The sequence below is a fragment of the Leptinotarsa decemlineata genome, unplaced genomic scaffold (assembly GCF_025532065.1).
Source record: "Leptinotarsa decemlineata unplaced genomic scaffold, Ldec_3_MD MMD2_P_RNA_scaffold_5, whole genome shotgun sequence".
Taxonomy (NCBI): domain Eukaryota; kingdom Metazoa; phylum Arthropoda; class Insecta; order Coleoptera; family Chrysomelidae; genus Leptinotarsa; species Leptinotarsa decemlineata.
This window is the reverse complement of record NW_027412532.1, coordinates 11,522,875-11,544,399: the sequence shown is the minus strand read 5'-3', so window position 1 is coordinate 11,544,399 and position 21,525 is coordinate 11,522,875. Positions and strand designations below refer to the sequence as shown.

General features: G+C 34.6%; 1 protein-coding gene across 2 annotated transcripts in view; it reads right to left on the bottom strand.

The window, feature by feature from the left end:
• The window catches only part of LOC111506182 (esterase E4), a 40,973-nt gene that overhangs the window by 2,916 nt on the left and 16,532 nt on the right, over positions 1–21,525 (bottom strand). For both annotated transcript variants that reach the window (XM_023161186.2, XM_023161187.2), the window contains exons 3-7: positions 13,572–13,719; positions 8,471–8,665; positions 5,754–5,950; positions 4,825–4,990; positions 2,778–2,953 (exon numbers count right to left, since the gene is read on the bottom strand). In XM_023161186.2, coding sequence (XP_023016954.2) covers positions 2,778–2,953; positions 4,825–4,990; positions 5,754–5,950; positions 8,471–8,665; positions 13,572–13,719 — 882 coding nt within the window. The remainder of the gene's footprint in view (positions 1–2,777; positions 2,954–4,824; positions 4,991–5,753; positions 5,951–8,470; positions 8,666–13,571; positions 13,720–21,525) is intronic.

Here is a 21,525-nt window from a genome sequence, read left to right as displayed (position 1 = left end):
ATATAAATATTACCGTAAGAAGCAACTTGTGGTATTCAAATCACTGTTGAGGAAGCTACTGTGTTAGCGTTACATGTCGTGATATATTTTCCGAATAAAGTTTGTGGAAATCAAATCGTGAGGTGTGGTTTATGAAATTACTATGAATCAATCAGGAAATACTATAAAAATGGTATCGAAAAAAAATGGAGACTAAATATCGATTTTATTTAATTTCATGGTTTTCCCCTTGTGACGAGACGGATATCTCCAAAATTCAGAGGAAAATTACCTAAAGATATTCTGGTGATTTTTATCGCAAAAGAGTCTTCCTTGGAAGGTTACTGAGAAATATTGGCCGGAAACATGCTTACAGAATTATAATTATAATATGTCACATACAGTTGGAACCATATAGAAAACGTTTTCATTATAAATTCTAGAAAAAAGTGTTTCTTCCATGAAGAATCAAAAGACATGCAAGAACCAAAAACTGAAACGCAACCATTGGTTATCAAGTTCCTTCATTATTATATGAGGTTTGTCAAAAAAATAATAATTTTGCTCAGGAGTGAAGTATATTTGGGAAAAAATTCAATGTTAAGAACTTCCGGAATAAGGAAAAAACGTTATATATGAAAGTACACTGTTATAAAATGTAACTCACATGGAAATTGTATGCGGAAATATTGGAAGATTCCAATCTCATACACAAGTCAATAAAACAGTCAAGCGGCGTTGGAAGCTCTTAGCTCCTACCGAGCAACGTCTAATTGGTAGCAAATTGTCAAAAACGACTTTCTTCGATAGGAAGACTTAATAGAGTGTGTCTGAGCTGGATTCCTGACTATACTGGCCTGGAAGACAATGAGGCTGCTGACTCCATTGCAAAGGAGGGTGCTGCAAGCAGCTTCATCATACCAGAACATGTCATTACCATCGCTTTAGGTTTTGCCAAACAAACATTGAACACGTGGATGGCAAGAAAATTTATGGAATTCTCGCAGAACCTTCCAGGATTGGCTGACTCCAAAGAGTTTATCCACCCTTCGAAGCTTGACAGCAAAAATTTGTTGGACTACAGTAGGGATAAACCACGATGTCTTGTAGGTCACTCTCATTTGAATCATCATATGCATCAGAGACTCGGACTGTCGGGAGACAGTGTGTGTCGCCTCTGTTTGGAAAATGATGAAACAGCACAGCACATACTTTGTGCCTGCCCCGCTGGGGATCAAATCAGGTTTTTAGAGTTCGGCAGAGCCGTACTCTTACCATCTGACCTGAAAGACCACTCACCATACAAACTAATCGGCTTCGTTAAAAAGCTGGGTTTATTTGGTCGAGTGTGAATAGGTGTGAGTCACAATAAACCCTTGCGGGTTACGGTGGAGGGTCGAATAGACCCACTCACTTCTGACCTAACCTAACCTACTTGGAAATGTATCATCTGTAAGATGTACTTCTCGAGTTTTGGGTCATAAACACCTTGTTCTACTCCTCATCAACACCTCTTTGAACTTCTGAAAACGAAAACACACGCATTTCTCGCACAAGAGTATGACTCTGTGTTATCGAAAGAGGCAGAAATTACCGTAATTTCCGACAGTACCACTGAATACAACTGAAAAGAGTTGACCAGACATGAAAATATCGCTAATTTAATATTTTTTATTTCTCGGAGCAACTCTTTAATGGAAATTCAATTATTCATATAGAAATATTGGAAAATGAATACATTTTCGTATATATATTGATCTAAAGAGATCAATGTTCATTATGGAAATTACCAAAATTGAAATTCATTCACAGATTATTAAATTTTGGTGAAAAATTGCAAAACCTATTTTTCCATTGTAAATTGATGCAATGGCATATATGAACGCATTCATGATGCAATGGCATATAAAGGTTCTGGTAAACTTAATATTTTTTGACGAACCTCGTATACAACTGTTCGGGTTTTGTTCAGGAAAGAGAGGTTTTGATTTCCTACTCCTACTCTTTATATAAAAAAGTGGGAAACCTATAAAGGAAAGAAAGAAGTAATTGTTGATTTTTCACACAGAATAACTTTTTTCCTAAAATACTCAGTAATAAAAAAAATGAATATATGGTTTCAACTTATTCAGTATTTCCGTGGCAGTATATTCAAATAGAGCACATACTTCTCTGATGTAATGGTAGAAAACAATCGTAATTGAGAAAGTAGAATCCCTCTAAGACAATATCTGAAAGTAGAAACGCCAATCGATCAGAGTTGGATTATTTTTTAATTCGCCAGGTACATTTTTTCCAATATGATAACAATGAGTTATTTTATGATAAATTCATAACCAACCAATTTATATGTGAATTGAAACAAACTATTCACGAAGATTGGTAAATATCTATGAACAATCTAGTTCCAAAGTAAATTCTCAACGAAAATCACATGAAAATAGTGGTTACCCAAATTCTACCCGATGGAACAATCACTAATTGAATTACGATTGAACTAAATGCCAACATTGATTTTGATACCACTGGAAAGCTTACTTTCGAACCCTGATTCAAGCAGAAATTGAAGGATGCAGCATTTCAATGTCGAGATTAACACAATGTGGAGGTGCGATTGACTATTTTTATTCGTTGCGTTCCTAACTTACTGATTAGGATTAAATACTTCAGAAACAAGTAAGTACTGAACAATGACAAAGTAGGCTGTTATCATGACTTTCGAATCATTGGAGAATGAATTATCAAAGCTATTACATTCCAGATGAATATGTTATACAACTTTGATCAACTCTACTTACATTCACAACATCACCAATAGTCGATGAATCTATCTTTTTATTTCCAAAATAGAATTTCCTCAAATTCCTTGTTATGGTGTCAGTATTTTCTACATATCTATCAAACCCGAATGATATAGGAACAAGTTCATCAAATCTCTCATCAAACTCACTAGTAAGGTTGAAGTTTTCATACCCTGAAAATAATTCGATTTTTTGTTAGTCATTTGGAATTTATATGTAATACCTATGACTACGTTCAACTCAAAAGTTCGTTACATCTCATTTTATCAGGAAAATCAAGTAAAGATACCTACTGCTATAAAATTATCTAGAGTCTCAATAAAAATGAATTGAAATATAAAGTGAAATGGCTGAAAGGTATCAAAAAGGTAAGACCTTGTTAATCCTTTGCTCACACAAGTTTCAACTTCTGAGAATTGTCGTTCGTAGATGGCGACAGCTGGTTGACGGAAGAACAGATTTTTTCCAATAAATCAATTTTTATTTTTGGAAATACAGTTTTTTCAATATTGCATCCTGGTCGTCCGTATCAAGGAGATATCAAGGAAATACCAAAGTTACAAAAATGGCAACAACAATATATGAACATACGTACATATAGCAAGCGCTAAACGTGATGGCGAGCGATCACGCAGGTATAGACTCTCCCAACTAAATTACTATTGGATTACGATAAACCTCTTTCTGGCAGTGTAGTAGCTATAATTAGTTTGATTTAGGGTAGTAAATGGAACATGAGTTCTATGTAATTTCTTTTCATATTTCATTTGTATTATAGGTAAAATAGTACAGTTCATTAAAATATTATATAAAGATACACTCTTGATGACTAGAAACAACACGAATTATTTAGTCAATGCCAAAAGCCAACCGCATTGGAGGACAAGTAATGTACAGAGTATTTGTTTGTCTTGCAAGAGCTTTAGTGGGGGTTACATTGTAAATGACTTTGTGCGCATGGAGGCGAGCTTGCCATCACGTTTGGCGCTTGCTGTATACTATGTTATCATATGTCTTCATGTCTACAAACCTGTGTATTACAAATGACTACTTCTAGCAGGTTCACAAAATCAGCATGATAACCCCTCAGGAGTAAAATTTTTTACTCAACCTGATACCTCAGGAAACAGGCAAAAAGAAAACTCGTGAAAATAAAAAAGCAAAGAAACACAACCAAATTGAATGAGAATATCTATTTTAGCAGACATCCAAGAACAATGAGAGTTCTTCAATTACAAACTTGTAAGCCTAAGTGATATATACTTGTGATTCACAACCCAAGTTTGATTCACTCATTGAAGGAATTTGGGAAGTAGGATATTCTTGAAAAGAAAACAATTCATATAATTTCATCGGTAGCGATAGTCCATTAACTACTATGTAATCTGTATAACGATATTTTATGAAAAAGTCTCAAGATACCGTTCGTCCAGAATAAGGAGGGCCAGAATGGGAGAATCGGAAATCGTGAAAGATACGAATTTGGTATAATTGAAAAAAGTTTTTGTCTGATGTCATTGAAAATTTAATCGAAATTTCTTAAGTATCAAAACGTAACTCAAACAAGCTATAAAATAGTAAACCTTTCCTTAATTAAACCACTCTATGTAACCTCAGTGATCAACTCTCCTGAAAACTATTGAACTCCGTAGAATGTCTCTGCATTTGAACTTTCGAATAGACTATATGCGTTGTTGCCATTAATACACAAGACAATTGTGATTCATACTTTCCTTGTTCTGAAAATTACTATGGAATAATATTTTGTTATTTCATGGAATATTTTTCCGAAAACACATTGCTGAGCTCAGTACAGGATTTCACAAGCTCCAGATTTGTTTCAACAATGCAAAAAATTTGCACATTAACAAACACTTCTTCCATACTGTCTCTTCCAGACTAAATTTTGCTACACCATCATTATTCAAGCTAATTACTATCCTTTCATGTTTTTTGCTGAAATTCAGTATAGAACATCTCCTGATGATGCCAACTTGGTTAGTAAAACGCGTTTCGAGAGGTGCGTGGGAAGATTACTCCTTACCTGCTACTTTCAAACTGCCATCTTCTGTATTCAACCCAACTATTATGGGTACATCCATACTTTGTCCGGATTTAATCAAATTGAGTGGATGATCAGGTAGAAAAGCACCTTCATGTTTTGGTTCCACTGATGGTTTGAAGGGTATCATTGGATCGTAGTCCCATACCTTGGAATGAAAATCAAGTTGAAAATGCTCTCATACTGTAGTCGAGAGACACTAATTATCATATAAAATAGAATTTGAAATTGTTTACAAATACACTTCAAATTGGAGTTTATTGATTACTGTAATTAAATCTGAGTATCATTAGGTAACCCTATTCTATTCTACTTTTTCTTTGACTGTAAATCTGGAATCAATAGCAACATTTTCTAATTTCTTTTTGGCATTCTTTCAAGATTTTTTCCAGTGTCGATTCAGTTTTGGTAAGAACCTTCAGTTTTTCACAAACAAAAATGTATATGTGAAACAATTTTTCGCCTTTGTTGGCTGTGATTTGTAGGTTTTTATGCCTAAGGTTTTGTCCTCAACTGCGGTAGGGCTAGCCAAAGCCAACTAACGATGTGCTTTAGTTATCCTTACTGCTCATACTACTCTGTCCCGGGTTTCGGTCTCCGGCTTCATTCCATCGGTGATTGGCGTGGCTTCGTTTTTATTTGGCAAATTAATTGGCTAAATTTGTGTATAGTTGAATGCAGGTAGCCAGATTTTGTTTACGTTAACTTCCACTCCCTTCTGGTCGAAACTTTCTGTGTTTCAGAATACCCTACATATCATAAACTAATAATGATATAAACTAATAATGATTACAGTTTCTGTTGCTCTTTTTCAAATATCGATAATTCATTCTGGAAAGCAAATTTGTTCAATTATGAATACTATATTGAAATTATATATTGAAATTGAAAACAACAAACAAGAATCTCACCTTGAAGATTTCATCTTGTTCTATAATAGTGACTGGATCGACTTTTCTCAGACATTCCACCATATCTTTTCTAGGTTGGGTAGGACAATCTAAAGCAATGGCTAATTTCTCGGAATTCTTGAGGCCCTCGTTGTTTTCTGAGAACGCCCAAGGACACAATGTTGTGCCACTTTCAAGTATTGCTCCTTTGAAGAGACCTGGCAAGTAATGAAATTTATTTTAACGTAAAGATACTCTGGTAGAAGTTGTGATGAAAATACTATGTCGGAATTGTTTTATTTTTGAATGGTTGTTTGTTGAAACTTTTGATAGTATATGGTAGTTTATTGAACTAATAGAAAATTTCATATCAGTTGATAGTGTGTATGTTGATAGATCTCATGTTATATTGATAAATATTCATATCGAACACAAAATATCTTTGAAAATATGCAGATGTCGAAGAATTGTGATCTGTATTCTTCAGACAGAAGAACCAGCACAATAATTCAAGGCTCAAACGCTTTTGTACAAACTGCATACGTGTTCAAGAGGTTAAAATTCCAAGATATTTTCAGTGAAGACAAAAGATTAGTAAGTCATATTGTCATATTAGTTCATATTTATTTCCATTAGAAATGCTGATTATACCCTAAAATGCTAAATTTTGGCAAAAAAACATTCCTTCAATCGAACGCTCGATGGATTTTGTCGTATGGGGTTATTTGAGCAAAAATTTTATAAAAATCACCGAGATTCAGCGTGAAGGTGATTACTGCTTATATATGGAAGCACAATTTATATGAAATACCAGTAAAGACGTTAGCTTAAAATACCATTCGTACTGAACTCTACTTTGAAATGTGGAGCAATAAAGTGTCTATAGCTAATTTTTTCAATCTTAATTTGAAGTGTTTTGAATTTTCCGGTGTCTTCAAAAAATCTTATTATATCTTCCTCAAGCAGGACTGATGAAAATCTCACAGAAAGCTATATTAGTGAGTTTCAATATGGGTTTTCACTACCCACTCAACTAGGCTTCTGCTATTTTTTTGAAAAATCGTTGATATATCTTAATTGAATTTAATTTATTTTATGTTTTTTAGTTTAATGGCGTTTCGAATAATAAATAATAACGTTTATTCGGAACATCCATGAAATATTATTTACGAAGAATTGAATTTGAATTTATTATTTGAAGGTTTGTTTCCAAATAATAATAATAATATAATAACAAACATGGAGAAACCCACTAAAACCGAAGTTGTGCGTGGGAATTCTTCAGTTGAGCAATGCATAACTGATGTGCAGAATTGATTCTACATTTAAACAAGGCGATGACAAAAATTTAATATTATACTAAGACTAAAGGACACAAATGAATGATAAATTTTAAAAAAATAAAGGTATATATATATATATATATATATATATATATATATATATATATATATATATATATATATATATATATATATATATTAATGAAAATACATTTATCAGTAAATGAGTATGAACGAACAATGACAACGTAGATATTTTATTTTAAAGTACAAACGATGATTATTTATTTATTCATGAGTATATCATGAACAATATCTCTATTAGTATTATATACATACTTTTTGAAGATGGTTTTCATCAGGTTAATATTATTTATTTTATGAATGTATGTTCTGTACAGATCAGGTAAGTAATTAAAAATTTTTGCACTGTGGTATTTGTAAGAGTGTTGCCCAATTGACTTTTTTGTTGCGTTTAGCTGTACATTACCTTTTGTTTTAGTGCGAATATTATAATCATGGCCGATTTACTGAAGAGATGTTTTATTTTTGAAGATATACAATATTATATTATACATATATAACTGTCGTACATTAAGTAGCTTTGAATCTCTAAAAATATAATTAGAGCGGTAGTCATTCTTTCTATTGTACATAATTTTAATCATTTTTTTTGTAATATCTCAGCTTTTTTCAGGTGGATGTCTAATATGCCACCCCAACTGAGTATGGCATATTGGAGCCTAGATTGTACCAATGCGTAGTATATTATTTTAAGGTGATTGATATCGAGAACGGATCTCAAGTACTTGAATTTATACAATAAACATCTCAATGATTCAGTTATTTCATTAATATGTTCATTCCATCTGAGATGTGAATCAATTGTGACTCCCAGGTATTTAATATGGTCTGCTCTTAGGACTTCTATTTTTTTCCGTGGTTATTTATTATTAATTCATTATAGTTGGGTAGTTGATTTTCGTAACTTGCAAAGGGTAGACATTTTTTTTTCAAAATTGATTGTAAGTGACTTATGATCAAACCAGTCTTTCAATACATTAATTTGGGTTTCAACTTTCATTTTCAATTTTTCCCAATTATCATCAGTATATATTATGGCCGTATCATCTGCAAAACTGTAAACGAAACCATCTATCTTCATGGTAAGTAGGCTGTTGATATATAATGAAAATAATGTAGGTCCAATCACAGTACCCTGTGGTATACCATAAGTAATTTCTTTTTCAGAACTGAGAGTATTGTTTACTTTCACTATTTGCCTTCTGCTACTCAAATAACTTCTGAAAAGTAGTAGTGTTTTGCATCGTATTCCTGATTTATTCAATACCTCCAACAACTGATCATGGTCAACAGTGATCGTGGCCAACAACAATGAAATCATAATTTGTTAAAAATAAAAAAAAAAATGATCTCAACTTGAATTGGAATTACCTCTGCTTAACGGGGACAACATATGATTTTGTGAACTGGCTCCTCCGGCAGATTCACCAAAGATAGTGATGCTCTCGGGGTCTCCGCCAAACTTTGCTATATTTTTCTTCGTCCATTTTAAAGCCAAATTTTGATCCTTCAAACCATTGTTGCCTGGGACGACTTCATCTCCTGTTGTTAAAAATCCCAAAGCACCTGAAAATTGAAATAAAATGCATACTTCGAATACACAAACCTGAACCTCCGATTCGTCAAGTCTTTTCTAGAAAACATCGATACTAGAACCTTCTAGAGTTTCACCTTTGGAAAATTAGAAATTATTTTCTCCATATAAATACAAACTGCTTGTATACAGAGACGAAGTTTGAAAATGAGGTTTGAAGTTGTTAATGGAACGAGTTGGACGAGCAACAGAAGTCTAGTTCATCTTAGTGTCCATCAGGGGTACCGCAGGGATCCCATATGGGCCCACTGCTGTTCAACTTGTTTATATCGGACCTTTTCCGTATGGTGTAGAAATAATTTGTTAGAGGTAAACATTGATGAGTGTCAAATCATAACGTTCGCTAAAATTAGAAGTCCAATATTCTCTGAATATGCATTGAATAATATAGCACTGAAAAGAGAAACATTTATTCGCGATCTGGGTGTTGAATTTCATAGCGAAATTAATTTCAATCTTCAAGAATCAGAAATTGTATTTTCTTCCGAGTAAAAGCTATTGTCAACAATAAACTTTCATTATAGAACACCTAAAATATTGGGAACATTTTTTTCACATAACTCACACTGTATTGAAAATATGATGTTAATAATATGATGTATCAACTATTCTCAAGGAGAGTTACTACTTTTCCCACGCCAAATTTCAAGGTGAACTTTTCGACAACCCATGTCTTGTTCATTGCCGAATATAATCATCATTCAGTACTCGAATGTATTGATTTTTGAGTTCCTTATTCCTTAAGATGTATGGAATGTCATAATAGAATGTGAATATTTTTTCGCACCAACTTGTTTTTTGATAGCAATGAATGTAGTTTTGTCATTGTTTTGATTTTCTTGTAAACGGTGCGTTGTCTTGATGAAAAAACATTATTTTCTTTGCCATATACTGTTATTTCTTTACAATTTCGACCTTCAAACCCTCCAATAACACTATATAATATTCACTGTTGATGGTATTTTCCTTCTCAAAATAGTCTCAAGATTCGGTATCTTTCCATTCAATTGTTGTGCTTTCGGGCGCTTTGGACGAGGTTCAAGAGCGTCGCCAACGGGGGGGGGGCAGTTACCCCTCCCTAGAGAACAAATGCAGCTAGCCGCAAAGCGTTGTTGTGTGCAAGTGTGTTGTGTGCATTGCATTTCTTTCTACGACAGCTGTCCACCAGCGTTCACGTTAGTTTTGTATAATTTGTATGCGGCATACCTAAAGTAGAAGTTATTGTTACGACGAACAATGATCTAAAATCACTTCCTGAAATTGGAAATGCTATGGGGACCACCGAAGATACTTTAAACTTTTTTCGGGAATCAGTTTTGAGGAGGAAGTTGATACCTAATATTTCCAGACTTTGCGAGACAAGATTGAGTGAGAAACACAAAACCATCAGAGTGTTTAAAGAAAATCTTCCAATAATTCTGGAAGCCTTACAAACATTATCTCGGTAAGGAAATAGTGCAACTCGGAAAAGTGTCTTCCAACTGCATGCGGCTACTTCCAGAATTTCTTTTATTCTCGGGATTATGTTGATAGCCAAATACTCGGCTTTGATGGAACCCGTTGTCAACGTACTCCAATATGTAGCGTGGTCAAAGCCTCGGAAAACGTTAAAAGGATTTTACTTTTAATTGAAAATCACCGTGAAAATCCGGAAAAAGTGACAGACGAAATCATAAAGGAAGCTACTGCTGTTGCGGAGAAAGTCGGACTGGAGGAGGACATTACATCAATGCCGCGTATTACGAGGAAACAACGTCATAGAAGCAATCACCCAGCAGAAAGCCCTTCAGAATACTGGAAGAGATCTTTAGTAATACCATAGTTGGATTCAATTATCACCTTCCTTGAAGTACGTTTTGCTGAAGAAAACACGGTGGAAGAACGGTACCGATTGCCATAGTGAATCTCGTCCATTTACTTTTTTATAGTTCACATGTATGAATATAACTGAAAATTAATAAAAGACCTTTATTGTTATTATTATTATTCGCATTTATCTAAGTTACACCCGGCGCAGATGCGAAAGATGACAACTGAAAATCTGAAACAAACTTGTGAATCTATTGCCCAGTTTTATGATTTACTGAACATAAAGAATGAAATCGAACTTTGGCAGCAATTGTGGCACGATAGGCTAAATCTAACAAATCTTACAGTTGTTGATATCCGTAAAGAAACAAATTCCTTCTTTCCCGAAACGGAAAAAGGATTAAAAATTTTGATCGCTTTACCATGCATGACATGTACAGTAGAGAGATTCTTTAGCAGCTTTAGAAGACTGAATACATGGCTGAGAAGCACCATGGCAGAAGATCGCCTTAATGGTCTGGCAATGATAAGTGTACACAGAGCTATAATAAATAAAAACCTAAATAATTTTAATGACAAAGTGGTTGAAAGTTTTGCAAAAAAATCCCCGCAGGTTATGTTTTAATTGAATATTATTTTTGTTAGAATAAATAATTATAACTGTGTTTAAAAGTTTGATTTAGTTATTGTGCTGTCGAGGGCTTGTGAAGTTTTATACATTGATATCAGAACCGTTCGTTCTTATCACAATCGTCATCGAGGCAAAGACTTCCAAAATGTAACGCTTCATGTTTTCAACTGTACCATGCGTTCATATTTTTTATCCTCCATAATATTGCTCCATTGCCCCCCCCCCCTTAGTCATAAGCTGGCGACCCCCTTGACGAGGTTCATCAGTTGCTCTCCACTCATATGACGATCGTTTTGATTCCGGAATGAAGTCATGGATCCATGTTTCATCCATTGTCACATATTGACGCAAAAATTCCGGTTCGTTATGTTTGAACATGGCCAAACACTGCTCAGAATCATCAAGACATTCTTGATTTTGGTCAACAGTGAGCCTCGCGCGGCACCCACTTTAAACACAGCTCTCTCGTAGTCAAATGCTCATGCAATATAAAGGCAACACATTCTTTTGGTATCTTTTCAATGTCAGCTGACTCACTCAACTTCATTTTTCGGTCATTAAAAACTTTTTTGTGGATTTCTTTAATGATTTCTGGTGTTACTGCCTCATTTGGATGTCCACTGTGTTCTGCATCTTTGGTGTCTCTACGACCACGTTTGAAGTCAGCTAACCAACGTTCATTTGTTGTTTTTGATGGAGCGGACTCTTTATGACACTTTTAAAGCCATTGCTTCGCTTGAACGGTATATTTCCGATCAAGAAACAGTGTAAAATGAAAACACGAAATTGTTTTTGATCCATTGTTTTGAAAATAACAAAATTAGTGTTATCTCTTAAGACAATAACTGACAAACTTATGAGTAGAGTGTCATGAAAATTCAACAGTTTTTTTAAAGGTTCATCTTTTCACTTCGAAAAGAAGATCAAACTGATCTTCCTATTGAAGATGATCACTTGGTGATCGAAACACATGTCAAGGTGTTACAATAACGGTTTGGTTACGTACTACAGTATTTTCTAATTCTACAAATTCGAGACTAATTTAGGATTGTGTTCAACATCGATAATAAGTCGGCAATTTACGTCAATGCTTATTTTTTATAAAGTAATTAACAAGTTCACACCTATTTGAATTGAAGGGGTTATATTTTTAGGAGTGATTAATTTTTGGGAAAGAAAGTTTTTGGCTTTCTACTACTCTATCTTGATACAAAAAAAGGATGAGGGAATCTTCCAAAGAAAGGAAGGAAGAAATTAATTGGAAAATAAGTAACTCTATACATGGATGTGTTGACCATGCAAAGAAGTTACTCTCAGACACAAACTGAAATAAAGTCCTGAAACAGCTACTTTCATATAAACATTGAATTACACACCTATGTATTTAAAAGTAATCTAAGCTAGATTTAAGGAAAAAATATATGAAATAAAAAAAATCGTCAAAATAAGTTGATGATTTACAATCTTCTCACAGTCCTCTCAAATGTTTCGAAAGAAGAATTAAAAAATTCTAAATCTACATTGTATTTATTTGCAAGTCCCAAAATTCTACCTACAGATTCATTCCGGCCATAGTTGGTGCGACAAAAGGGTACTTTGAAGATTTCCGAATTTCTTGTTCTCCTTGGATTCACATTAAAAGTTATAAGTTCGACAAGTTCCGGGGAATTTATTATTTTATGAATTGGTGTAAGATCTGATTCTAATCTTCTATGCACCAGAGAATTCAAGTTGAGAATGTCCAATATAATTTTATAGTCATATTCACCAATATGATATCCCAGTTTATATGCAGAGTAGATATATGGCTGAAATCAAAATAAATCTATTAACAAAAAATTAATTTTGTTGTTACAAAGCGTGAGATGCATTAAATTATATTTTTATTATGGCTTCAATCTGACAAAAAGCTCCTAACCAAGTATTTTCAACAATGGATATTTAGCACCCCACACTATTTTACAACAATTTTTTTTGTAAATAGATTTATTCTGATTTCAGACTTATTGAAAGTCATTAGTTACATCAAGCCATATAACTTATTATCGATGTTGAACACAATCTTAAATTAGTTTCGAATCATTATCAGTTTTTCAGTTTATGTTGCTATTAAAGCGTGTTTTTTTTTAGTTTTTTGAACTATTATTTATTGTCCACTTTTCAGTTTACCTTCTTAGTGGCAAGTGAATAAAAATCTACAGTATGTAAACGGGAAAATGTGTAATTCTAAAAGTTTTTATTAACGCATGTGTGTCCTTGAAAAACACAGGAGCTAAGAGTTTCATCGTCAGCGTTCAACAATACTTTTATATTTTTGAACGCTGTTATCCAGGCGCAAGCCTGGAAAACAGAATATATATCATACAAAATGTCCCCTCTTACACTTTTCCACATTATACATACTATCAAAAATCAGTTTATGAGGAATTAACTCTTACCTAATCTGTAATTGGTAACGACAAGGACTATGTCTCTGTCAAGGAAGATGTCGGGTCCATACCAGAGGGAATTGCCACCCCCAGCTAACCAGCCTCCCCCATGGAAGAAGACCATTACGGGTAGTGGATCTGCATCAAATCTTGATAGCTGAGAAACAGTTGTCGGGTAATTTATCTGAATGAATTCTGTTAAAGTGATTTCTTTGGTGTATTGTCCCTTTCGTATTTGAGGTTCATTCAACCCCAAATGGAATATTATTGATGCTAGATATTTTTCATTCCTACATTTATCTGGATTATAGACTCATTTGAGGAAGGTATATTTCGGATGAGGAGTTAATAGGAGTATCAGAAAGATTTCCCTTGAGTCACAAAGTGGGCAATGATTGCTTGCTTCACTAACTGGTTATTTTTCATTATTTACTTTCCGCGCAGTGACTTCGATCATAGACAGCATGTATTCGATGTATTTATGGAGATGATGATTTTCCAAAAAATGAAGAAGTTTAATTTGAATAAACAATATTTTCTTCTCCAAACAAAAATGTTTGTAGAAGAAAATAATGTTAACTTCTTGAATGTTAGATAGAAATTCCTTTTTTGAGTAATTTGTATTCAGAGGAAAAAAAACTGCTAACATATACATATACACGGTGAACCAATGAATACGAAAACAATAAAGGCATATTTAATAATAACAATAATAATAATGTGTCTTTATTCCGTCAATCTAGGATACATATAGATTTTTTTTTACATTTGGAACATTAATGATCCTAGGGCGAAGGCGAAAATCAAATCAATAATTCAAAATTACTGATTTGTTCTACCACTTAACCTCACACATGCTTAACATTATGGAATATGCCTATAATACAGAATTTGAAGAAAAACAATAATGGGGACTCTCAACAACTTAGAGATCTGAAATGTATTATTTGGTTTATTGCTTCCACAAAACATTCTTATAGTCGTACTTAAAACTAATCTCATTCATTTTTTTAATTTAGTTTGGAATACCGTTGTACACGTAGCCAATTTGGTAACTGAAGGACCGTTTAAAGAATTCATGATGGTGAATTGGTGGTGTTAAAATACCTTCAAATCGAATATTGATTGTATGAACATCGGTTCGAAATGAAATTTTTTCATATAAGTAAATCGGAATCTTCGTTATGATTATTCTGTGAAATAAGCACGCTGCATGCAACCGCCTACACATTGCCATATTTAACCAACCCGTTTCAACCAATTTATTGGAAATACTTTCTCGCCTTCGAACCCCATGAATGAGACGTAAAAATGAATCCTGAATCTTTTGCATTTTTTGCTCATATGCTTTCGTTAAGCAGGGACCGTACACTGAATCAGCAAAATTTCAATGTAGACAAAACTAAACTTTCACATAACATTATTTTTGTTGCTTTTGTAAGAAAATTTCTATTTCCATAAACAATCTTAAGAGTTCCATTAGCCTTTTGAATAAGTTTTCTCACGTGTGTTTCGAATCTTAAATTACTTTCGAGAATGAGTCCCAGACTTTTCGCTTGATCTACAATGGACAGGTCCTTGTCAAGTATTTTTATTTTTATTTTGTCTTCAATCTTCTCCCTGACATTTTTTGGCCCAAATATCAAAACATTTGACTTTTTTGGGTTGTTAACTAAACAAGGATCAGTTACAGTTTCAACATGTCTTCATTAACTTGTGCACAAGCCTTATCAACGTCTTCAGGTTTGAAAGAGATATAGATATGTGTGTCATCTGCTTATAAATGAGAAGAACAATGTCCAAGGGAGTTAACGAGCTGGCTGGTATAAATAGAAAAGAGTAGTTGACCTAGGATTGAACCTTGTGGCACTCCCGACTTCAATTCTAGGAAATTCGACTTATTGGCTGCTACTGTCTCACTCTGATATCTTCCCCTCAAATAATTATTGGAGAATTCACCACTGCAAAATTGACATTAGTACGTCATAGTTTATAGTGTCAAATGCTCTACTGAAATCAAGAAGTATCAGGGCTGTACATAAACCTTTATTTGAAGCTGAGAGAATATTATCGTCTATCTATATGTACCAAGGCGGTAGTGCAACTATGTCATCTTCTATATCCAGATTGTGTCGGCGGTGAAATTGATTTTTCATTCAATCTTTTGAGTTCTACCTACTTGAAGGGTTGACTGATTTCTGTTTTCAACGCTATCTACTGTCTTATATACTGAGAAAGGTACTTTTCATTAACTTCCCACCGAAATTCTTGCAGTGCTATTTTTGGAAAAACAAGTAATTCTTATTTAGTACAGTTTTGAAGTCTTGATTATACAAAGAAGAAAAATGAAAATACTGAACATCCAAAAGTTCACTCATTCACTTATACAAGAGTTTCAAATTATTTCCAGCAGCTTCTATTCAATAATAGATGTTTCAGATGTTCTGAAGCATTTTCCGTGTAATGATTTCACATTCAACAATAAAGCGTTGACATAAGTTATTCAGAAAAGCTGACTGAGTTTTATTGATTGTACTGACGAAATACCGTGTAGTAACATCGAGTTCAACAATGTGTTACTTTAGAAGTACAAGTCTACTTTCAACAGAAGATACCAAAAACTGGTTATTTTCTTGTGATAAGTGTCAAATTCAGAGTTCTTCATTGTAATCAAGTAAATCAATTCTTAATAATACCATATAATTGAATCGAAATATGCAGAAAGGGCACACGTCAAAAACAGTTTTAGAAATCAGAAAAAAAGGGTTTTGACCTAACCAGCTGTAAATCCCTATGGTTGCTTACTTAATTCATTGTTAAAATCAAATATTAATATTTTGATTGTACATTTTTCTTGTTTGTCTAAGGATTGAGAAGGATAAAATCTTTAGAAAATTTGCAACATTATACCTATCATTACTGAACTTCTCATAGCATTTGAGTCTACATCCAAAATATTATTCATTGTATTTTCATAAAAAAAAATATTTTTTCTAATACAACGATCTCGATGACATCCCCTTTACAAAGATGTTATCAATAAGATCGACAGAAGACTCAATCAATGAATATCAGACAAGAACTGGGCTCCCCAATACGAAACGTTGCAAGGCCAAGCTTCCACATCGAACTAGCGAACGAGTCTCGTCTTCTGCCTTTCATTGCAGCTCTAATTCTGAATGAACAACAAATGTCTCAGACTTTTGACAGGTAGAAACAGCATTGTCTGGGGTTTCTTTGGTTTCTAGTTTCATTACGATCGCATTGAGAAGTTTCCTTGCAGCTTTCACTGCAGCTCTAACTGCAAGGAATTTAATTGAAACCAAAGCCCAAAAACAAAGCATTTTTAATGCAACACCAGACAGCTTTGTTTCGCCTCTTACTAGTGGTGTTAGGCTGAACAACAAATGTCTCAGACTTTTGACAGGTAGAAACAGCATTGTCTGGGGGTTTCTTTGGTTTCTAGTTTCATTTCGATCGCATTGAGAAGTTTTCTTGAGTTCTCCTGTTTTCTTCCATTTTGGATAACCATGTTGTGAAGTAACAAAACAAACAAACTGAAAAAGATGACGCCAATGACAATAATCCAGAGGCGGTTGCATCGACATCCCCACCATCGCAACTTTCAAACGCTATGCATGAAGGAAACCTGTCTATCGTATATTTCATTAGTTTTATCCAAGTAACTATTCCTGACGTCTACTGTTTTTACATATTCAGCCACTCGTGCTGGCGAAAGGTTATGTAGCAGTTCCAAACTGCGACGGTCTTTAAACCCGCTAAAGGCTTAACCAAAATATATGTAATTGTTTGAAAAATTACTTGTGTTCTTTCTGCATATTCAGATTCAATTACACAATGCGCAGTTCATCTTGAAATTCCTTTCTCTCTTGCCTGAAAGAAGAAATCAATGGCCTTACGAACAATTTGCTGTTTGACCCCTAATCCCATTCAATATTTTAGAGTTGGATCTTAAGTGAGTGAAAGTATAAAGCATGTTGATGAAATGGAAAATGAGTTTCAGTTGTTGCAGATGGAGGTTCCAATATTTTCACGTGCACCACCTACAACTGACGATATAAAGCTGAAACCCACTTTTTAATCCAGGACTATGAAAATCATACATTTTTGAGAGCCATCAAGGGGCTCCATAAAAATTCAGCGATCAATTTCGTTATTATTGAATCACCCTGTATTATTTTTTCGAACTAAATTTCAACTTGGTGAAATGATGCGAATAGAAAGAGTAGACTATATAAAAAAATGGATATGTTTTCATTCCGAAATAAATTGTAATTATGATTTTGGTTACATTGGAAAACTACTTTTTTTTTCTGTTCATTATGCTTACATATTATGTTATTTCTTTCGCCATAACAAAAGATTATTATTTTACCTCGCCTAGGTTGAATTCACTAAAAACTATTATTTTTGTAGAGCAACAATTAATTAATTTTGCGTTGGGTTATTCAGAACTTTTTGACAAACTTTCATAATTCACCTGTTTCAGTGTCAATTTTTTTTACCATATAACCCACCAAAGAACTTGACCCCATCAAAACACGAGAAATAGCTAGTTTCTTGCAAGTATAAATTACAATACAAATCTGCTCTGAAACTCTCCTATTAACTTATTAGGTTATGTTCAAAGTGAGTCAATTCAACCCAACTATGTCCACCCTCCTAATGAAGTCGACTAATTATAAACGTCCCACTACGTCGAAATTTCCTTAGGTTAGGTTAGGTTTGGTCCAAAGTGAGTGGGTCTATTCGACACTCCACTGCAACCCGCAAGGGTTTATTGTGGCTCACACCTATTCACACTCGACCAAATAAATCCAGCTCTTCAACGAAGACTATAAGTTTGTATGGTGAGTAGTCTTTCAGGTCAGATGGTGAGAGTAGTATGGCTCTGCCGAATTCTAAAAACATGACTCGGTCCCCAGTGGGGCAACCACTATGTGCTCTGCTGTTCCATCATTTTCCAAACAAAGGCGACACTCACTGTCTTCCGACAGTCCGAGTTTCTGCATATGATGATTCAAATGACAGTGACATGTAAGAAGGCCCGTTAGACATCGTAGTTCATCCCTACTGTAGTCCAATAACTGTTCGGTATCAAACTTCAAAGGGTTATTGAACGCCTTGGAGTCAGCCAATTCTGGAAGATTCTGCCAGAATCTTCCATGGACCACTGGAAAAATGTTCTCGCCATCGAAGTGTTCAATCTTTGTTTCGCAAAGCCTAAGGCGATGCCAATGGCAGGTTCCAGTCCGATAAAGCTGCTTGCAGCACCCTCCTTTGCAAGGGAGTCAGCAGCCTCATTGCCTACCAGACCAGTATGGTCGAAAATCCAGACCAGAGTTAAGTCAACAATATATTGTTGTTCCTAGGCAGGTTGATATCTCTGTCCTGGTTCTGCGTCTGAAAACACCTCCATCAGAACCGGAAGGTGTGTTTGATACATCTGTGAACCAACAACTTTCTGCTCTTAATATTTTTTTCTCCCGGAGGATCTAGTCCTCTCTACTCGAGAACAGTACTTCATAAGGCAGTTCGTAGTTGGAGGCATAAAGTCAGAAGTCATTTCCAGAATTCTGCGACTTTCAGTGTCAACCCACAGTATGTTGCACTCTGCATTAAATTGATTCGTGCAATTGGCAATTTGCACAAGTCTATATGCAGTCCAGCTAGCCTCTCTCTCTAGAGAAATGTGGAGAGGAGTTAGATCTAGACGGATCTCCATGGCCGCTGACGGTGTGGTATTGATGGCCAGACCAGCCTGTCTCTATAAGCCAGAGTGTTTCGCCTGGGCCGTCCTACTACGTCGCATTTTCCTTACGTCCAGTTGTTATTACGTCGAATTGTCACTTCGTCGAAAACCTTCCCATCAACTGACGTCACCAAAATACAAAAATTGTCGAAACTGAAATTAATTTCACATGCATAATCATACACACCCGATTAATTAATTGGGAAAATGATCTTATCAAGGCCTTTTACTGTCACAAAAGTGTAGAGTATACTAAAAGGGAAGAAAACAAAAAAAAATGAAGGGAAACTGTAAATTGGATGTTGAAAGAATATACAGGGTGTTCATTTGAAAACTTCCCACCACGGATTTATCGAAAACTACTGATTGAAAGAAAAAACGCCGAGACACGTCAGAAGATACATCAAAGGGGACAACTTTTTAACCAATAACTACTTCACCCCCTTTCACCCTCTGCACCCCAGGATCATTTCCTTGAAAATTTTAAATGACAAGGGGTATCGAGTGATAGCTTGTTTGAAAAGTCTTCCGAAGTCCTTCATTATGACGTTTATTTTTTTCAAATCGGTCGATTCGTTTTCCAGAAAATTAGAAAAATATTATTGATCCTAATTTGGGAATTTTCGAAACAATACATACAAAAATATTACATTTTATTTCAATAATTGTTCAAAATGTTGCCCGTTGGTGGCCAAACAATGATATAGGCGATGTTCAAATTCCTGACGGACATTTTCAAATACATGTTGTTGGATATCATGGCAGCTGTCGATAATGCGTTGACGAAGTTCATTCAAATTTGCAGGTTGGGGAGTGAACACAATGGACTTCAAATGGCCCCATAGAAAAAAGTCTAATGGCGTCAAATCCGGGGACCTAGCAGGCCATTCTATAGGCCCTCTTCGCCCTATCCATTTATCGGGAAACTCGTTGTCTAGCCATTGTCGAACCGGAAGAACATAGTGAGGAGGAGCACCGTCTTGCTGGAAATATATCTGAGCCTCATCAAGTGTAGGGTTTCCATCCTCTTCGATTTGGTTTTCAATGGTTTCAGTGATAAGCGGATTGATAGTAGTTTTCAACATATCCAAATAAATGTCTCCATTTAAATTTCTATCAATGAACAATGGCCCAAGCACTTTATTTCCTAAAATGCCTGCCCATACATTAATTTTTTGAGGGTACTGGGTGTGCCCTTCCACAAAAGCATGCGGATTTTCATTGCTCCAATACCTACAGTTATGCTTATTGACAAATCCATTTAGATAAAATGTGCATTCATCAGTGAAGCAGACATTCTTCACACGAATGGTATTATCATTAATCGCTGCAGTCATTATTTCACAAAACTCCACTCGCCTATCAAAATCATCTTCGGTTAACTCTTGCAATATTTTCATTTTGAATGGATGAAATTTATGGAGTTTAGTAACTGTGTGTACAGAGCCTAATGAAATATGAGTCGCAGCAGCAATTTTGCGTAACGAAGTATTAGGATTTATTCCAAAATGACCTAAAACTTCAATTTGAGCGGCTTCATCCAAAACTCTTCTATTATCACGTTTTTTATTTGCAACCGATCCAGTTTGAGTAAATTTAGTAACTAGGTCCAAAACATACCTATGCGAAGTTAACTTATCTGGATGTCTGGCATTAAACGTGACGGCAGTTTGCCGAGCACATTGATTTTGGGCACCATAAATCAGAATAATTTCCACTCTTTCGGCTAGTGTGTAAACCATTTTCGAAATAGATTCTGAATCAATGATTTACTTTTCACGATCTGAAAACTGTGACAGAGGTAACTGACAGGAAATTCTATTCCTTCTTTCACCTAGCAACTGAGAATAACTACACATGTAAACAATAAAAACAGTTCGCCTAGGATATCTGTGTTGATGAAAAAATCGCGGAAAAAATTGGGATTGGTATTTGGTTATTGCCACGTCTAATCATTCGAACTGCTGTTTATGTTGGTAGTTTTCGTTTTGAATTATAAACGAATTGTGGATTTGGCAAACCTTAAATGTAATTGAAATGAAAAGTGATATTTTCGTGTGTTTTTGTTTTCTATCGGAACAAATAAAAATTAATGCAGATTTTTCTAATTTTCTGGAAAATGAATCGACCGATTTGAAAAAAATAAACGTCAAAATGAAGGACTTCGGAAGACTTTTCAAACAAGCTATC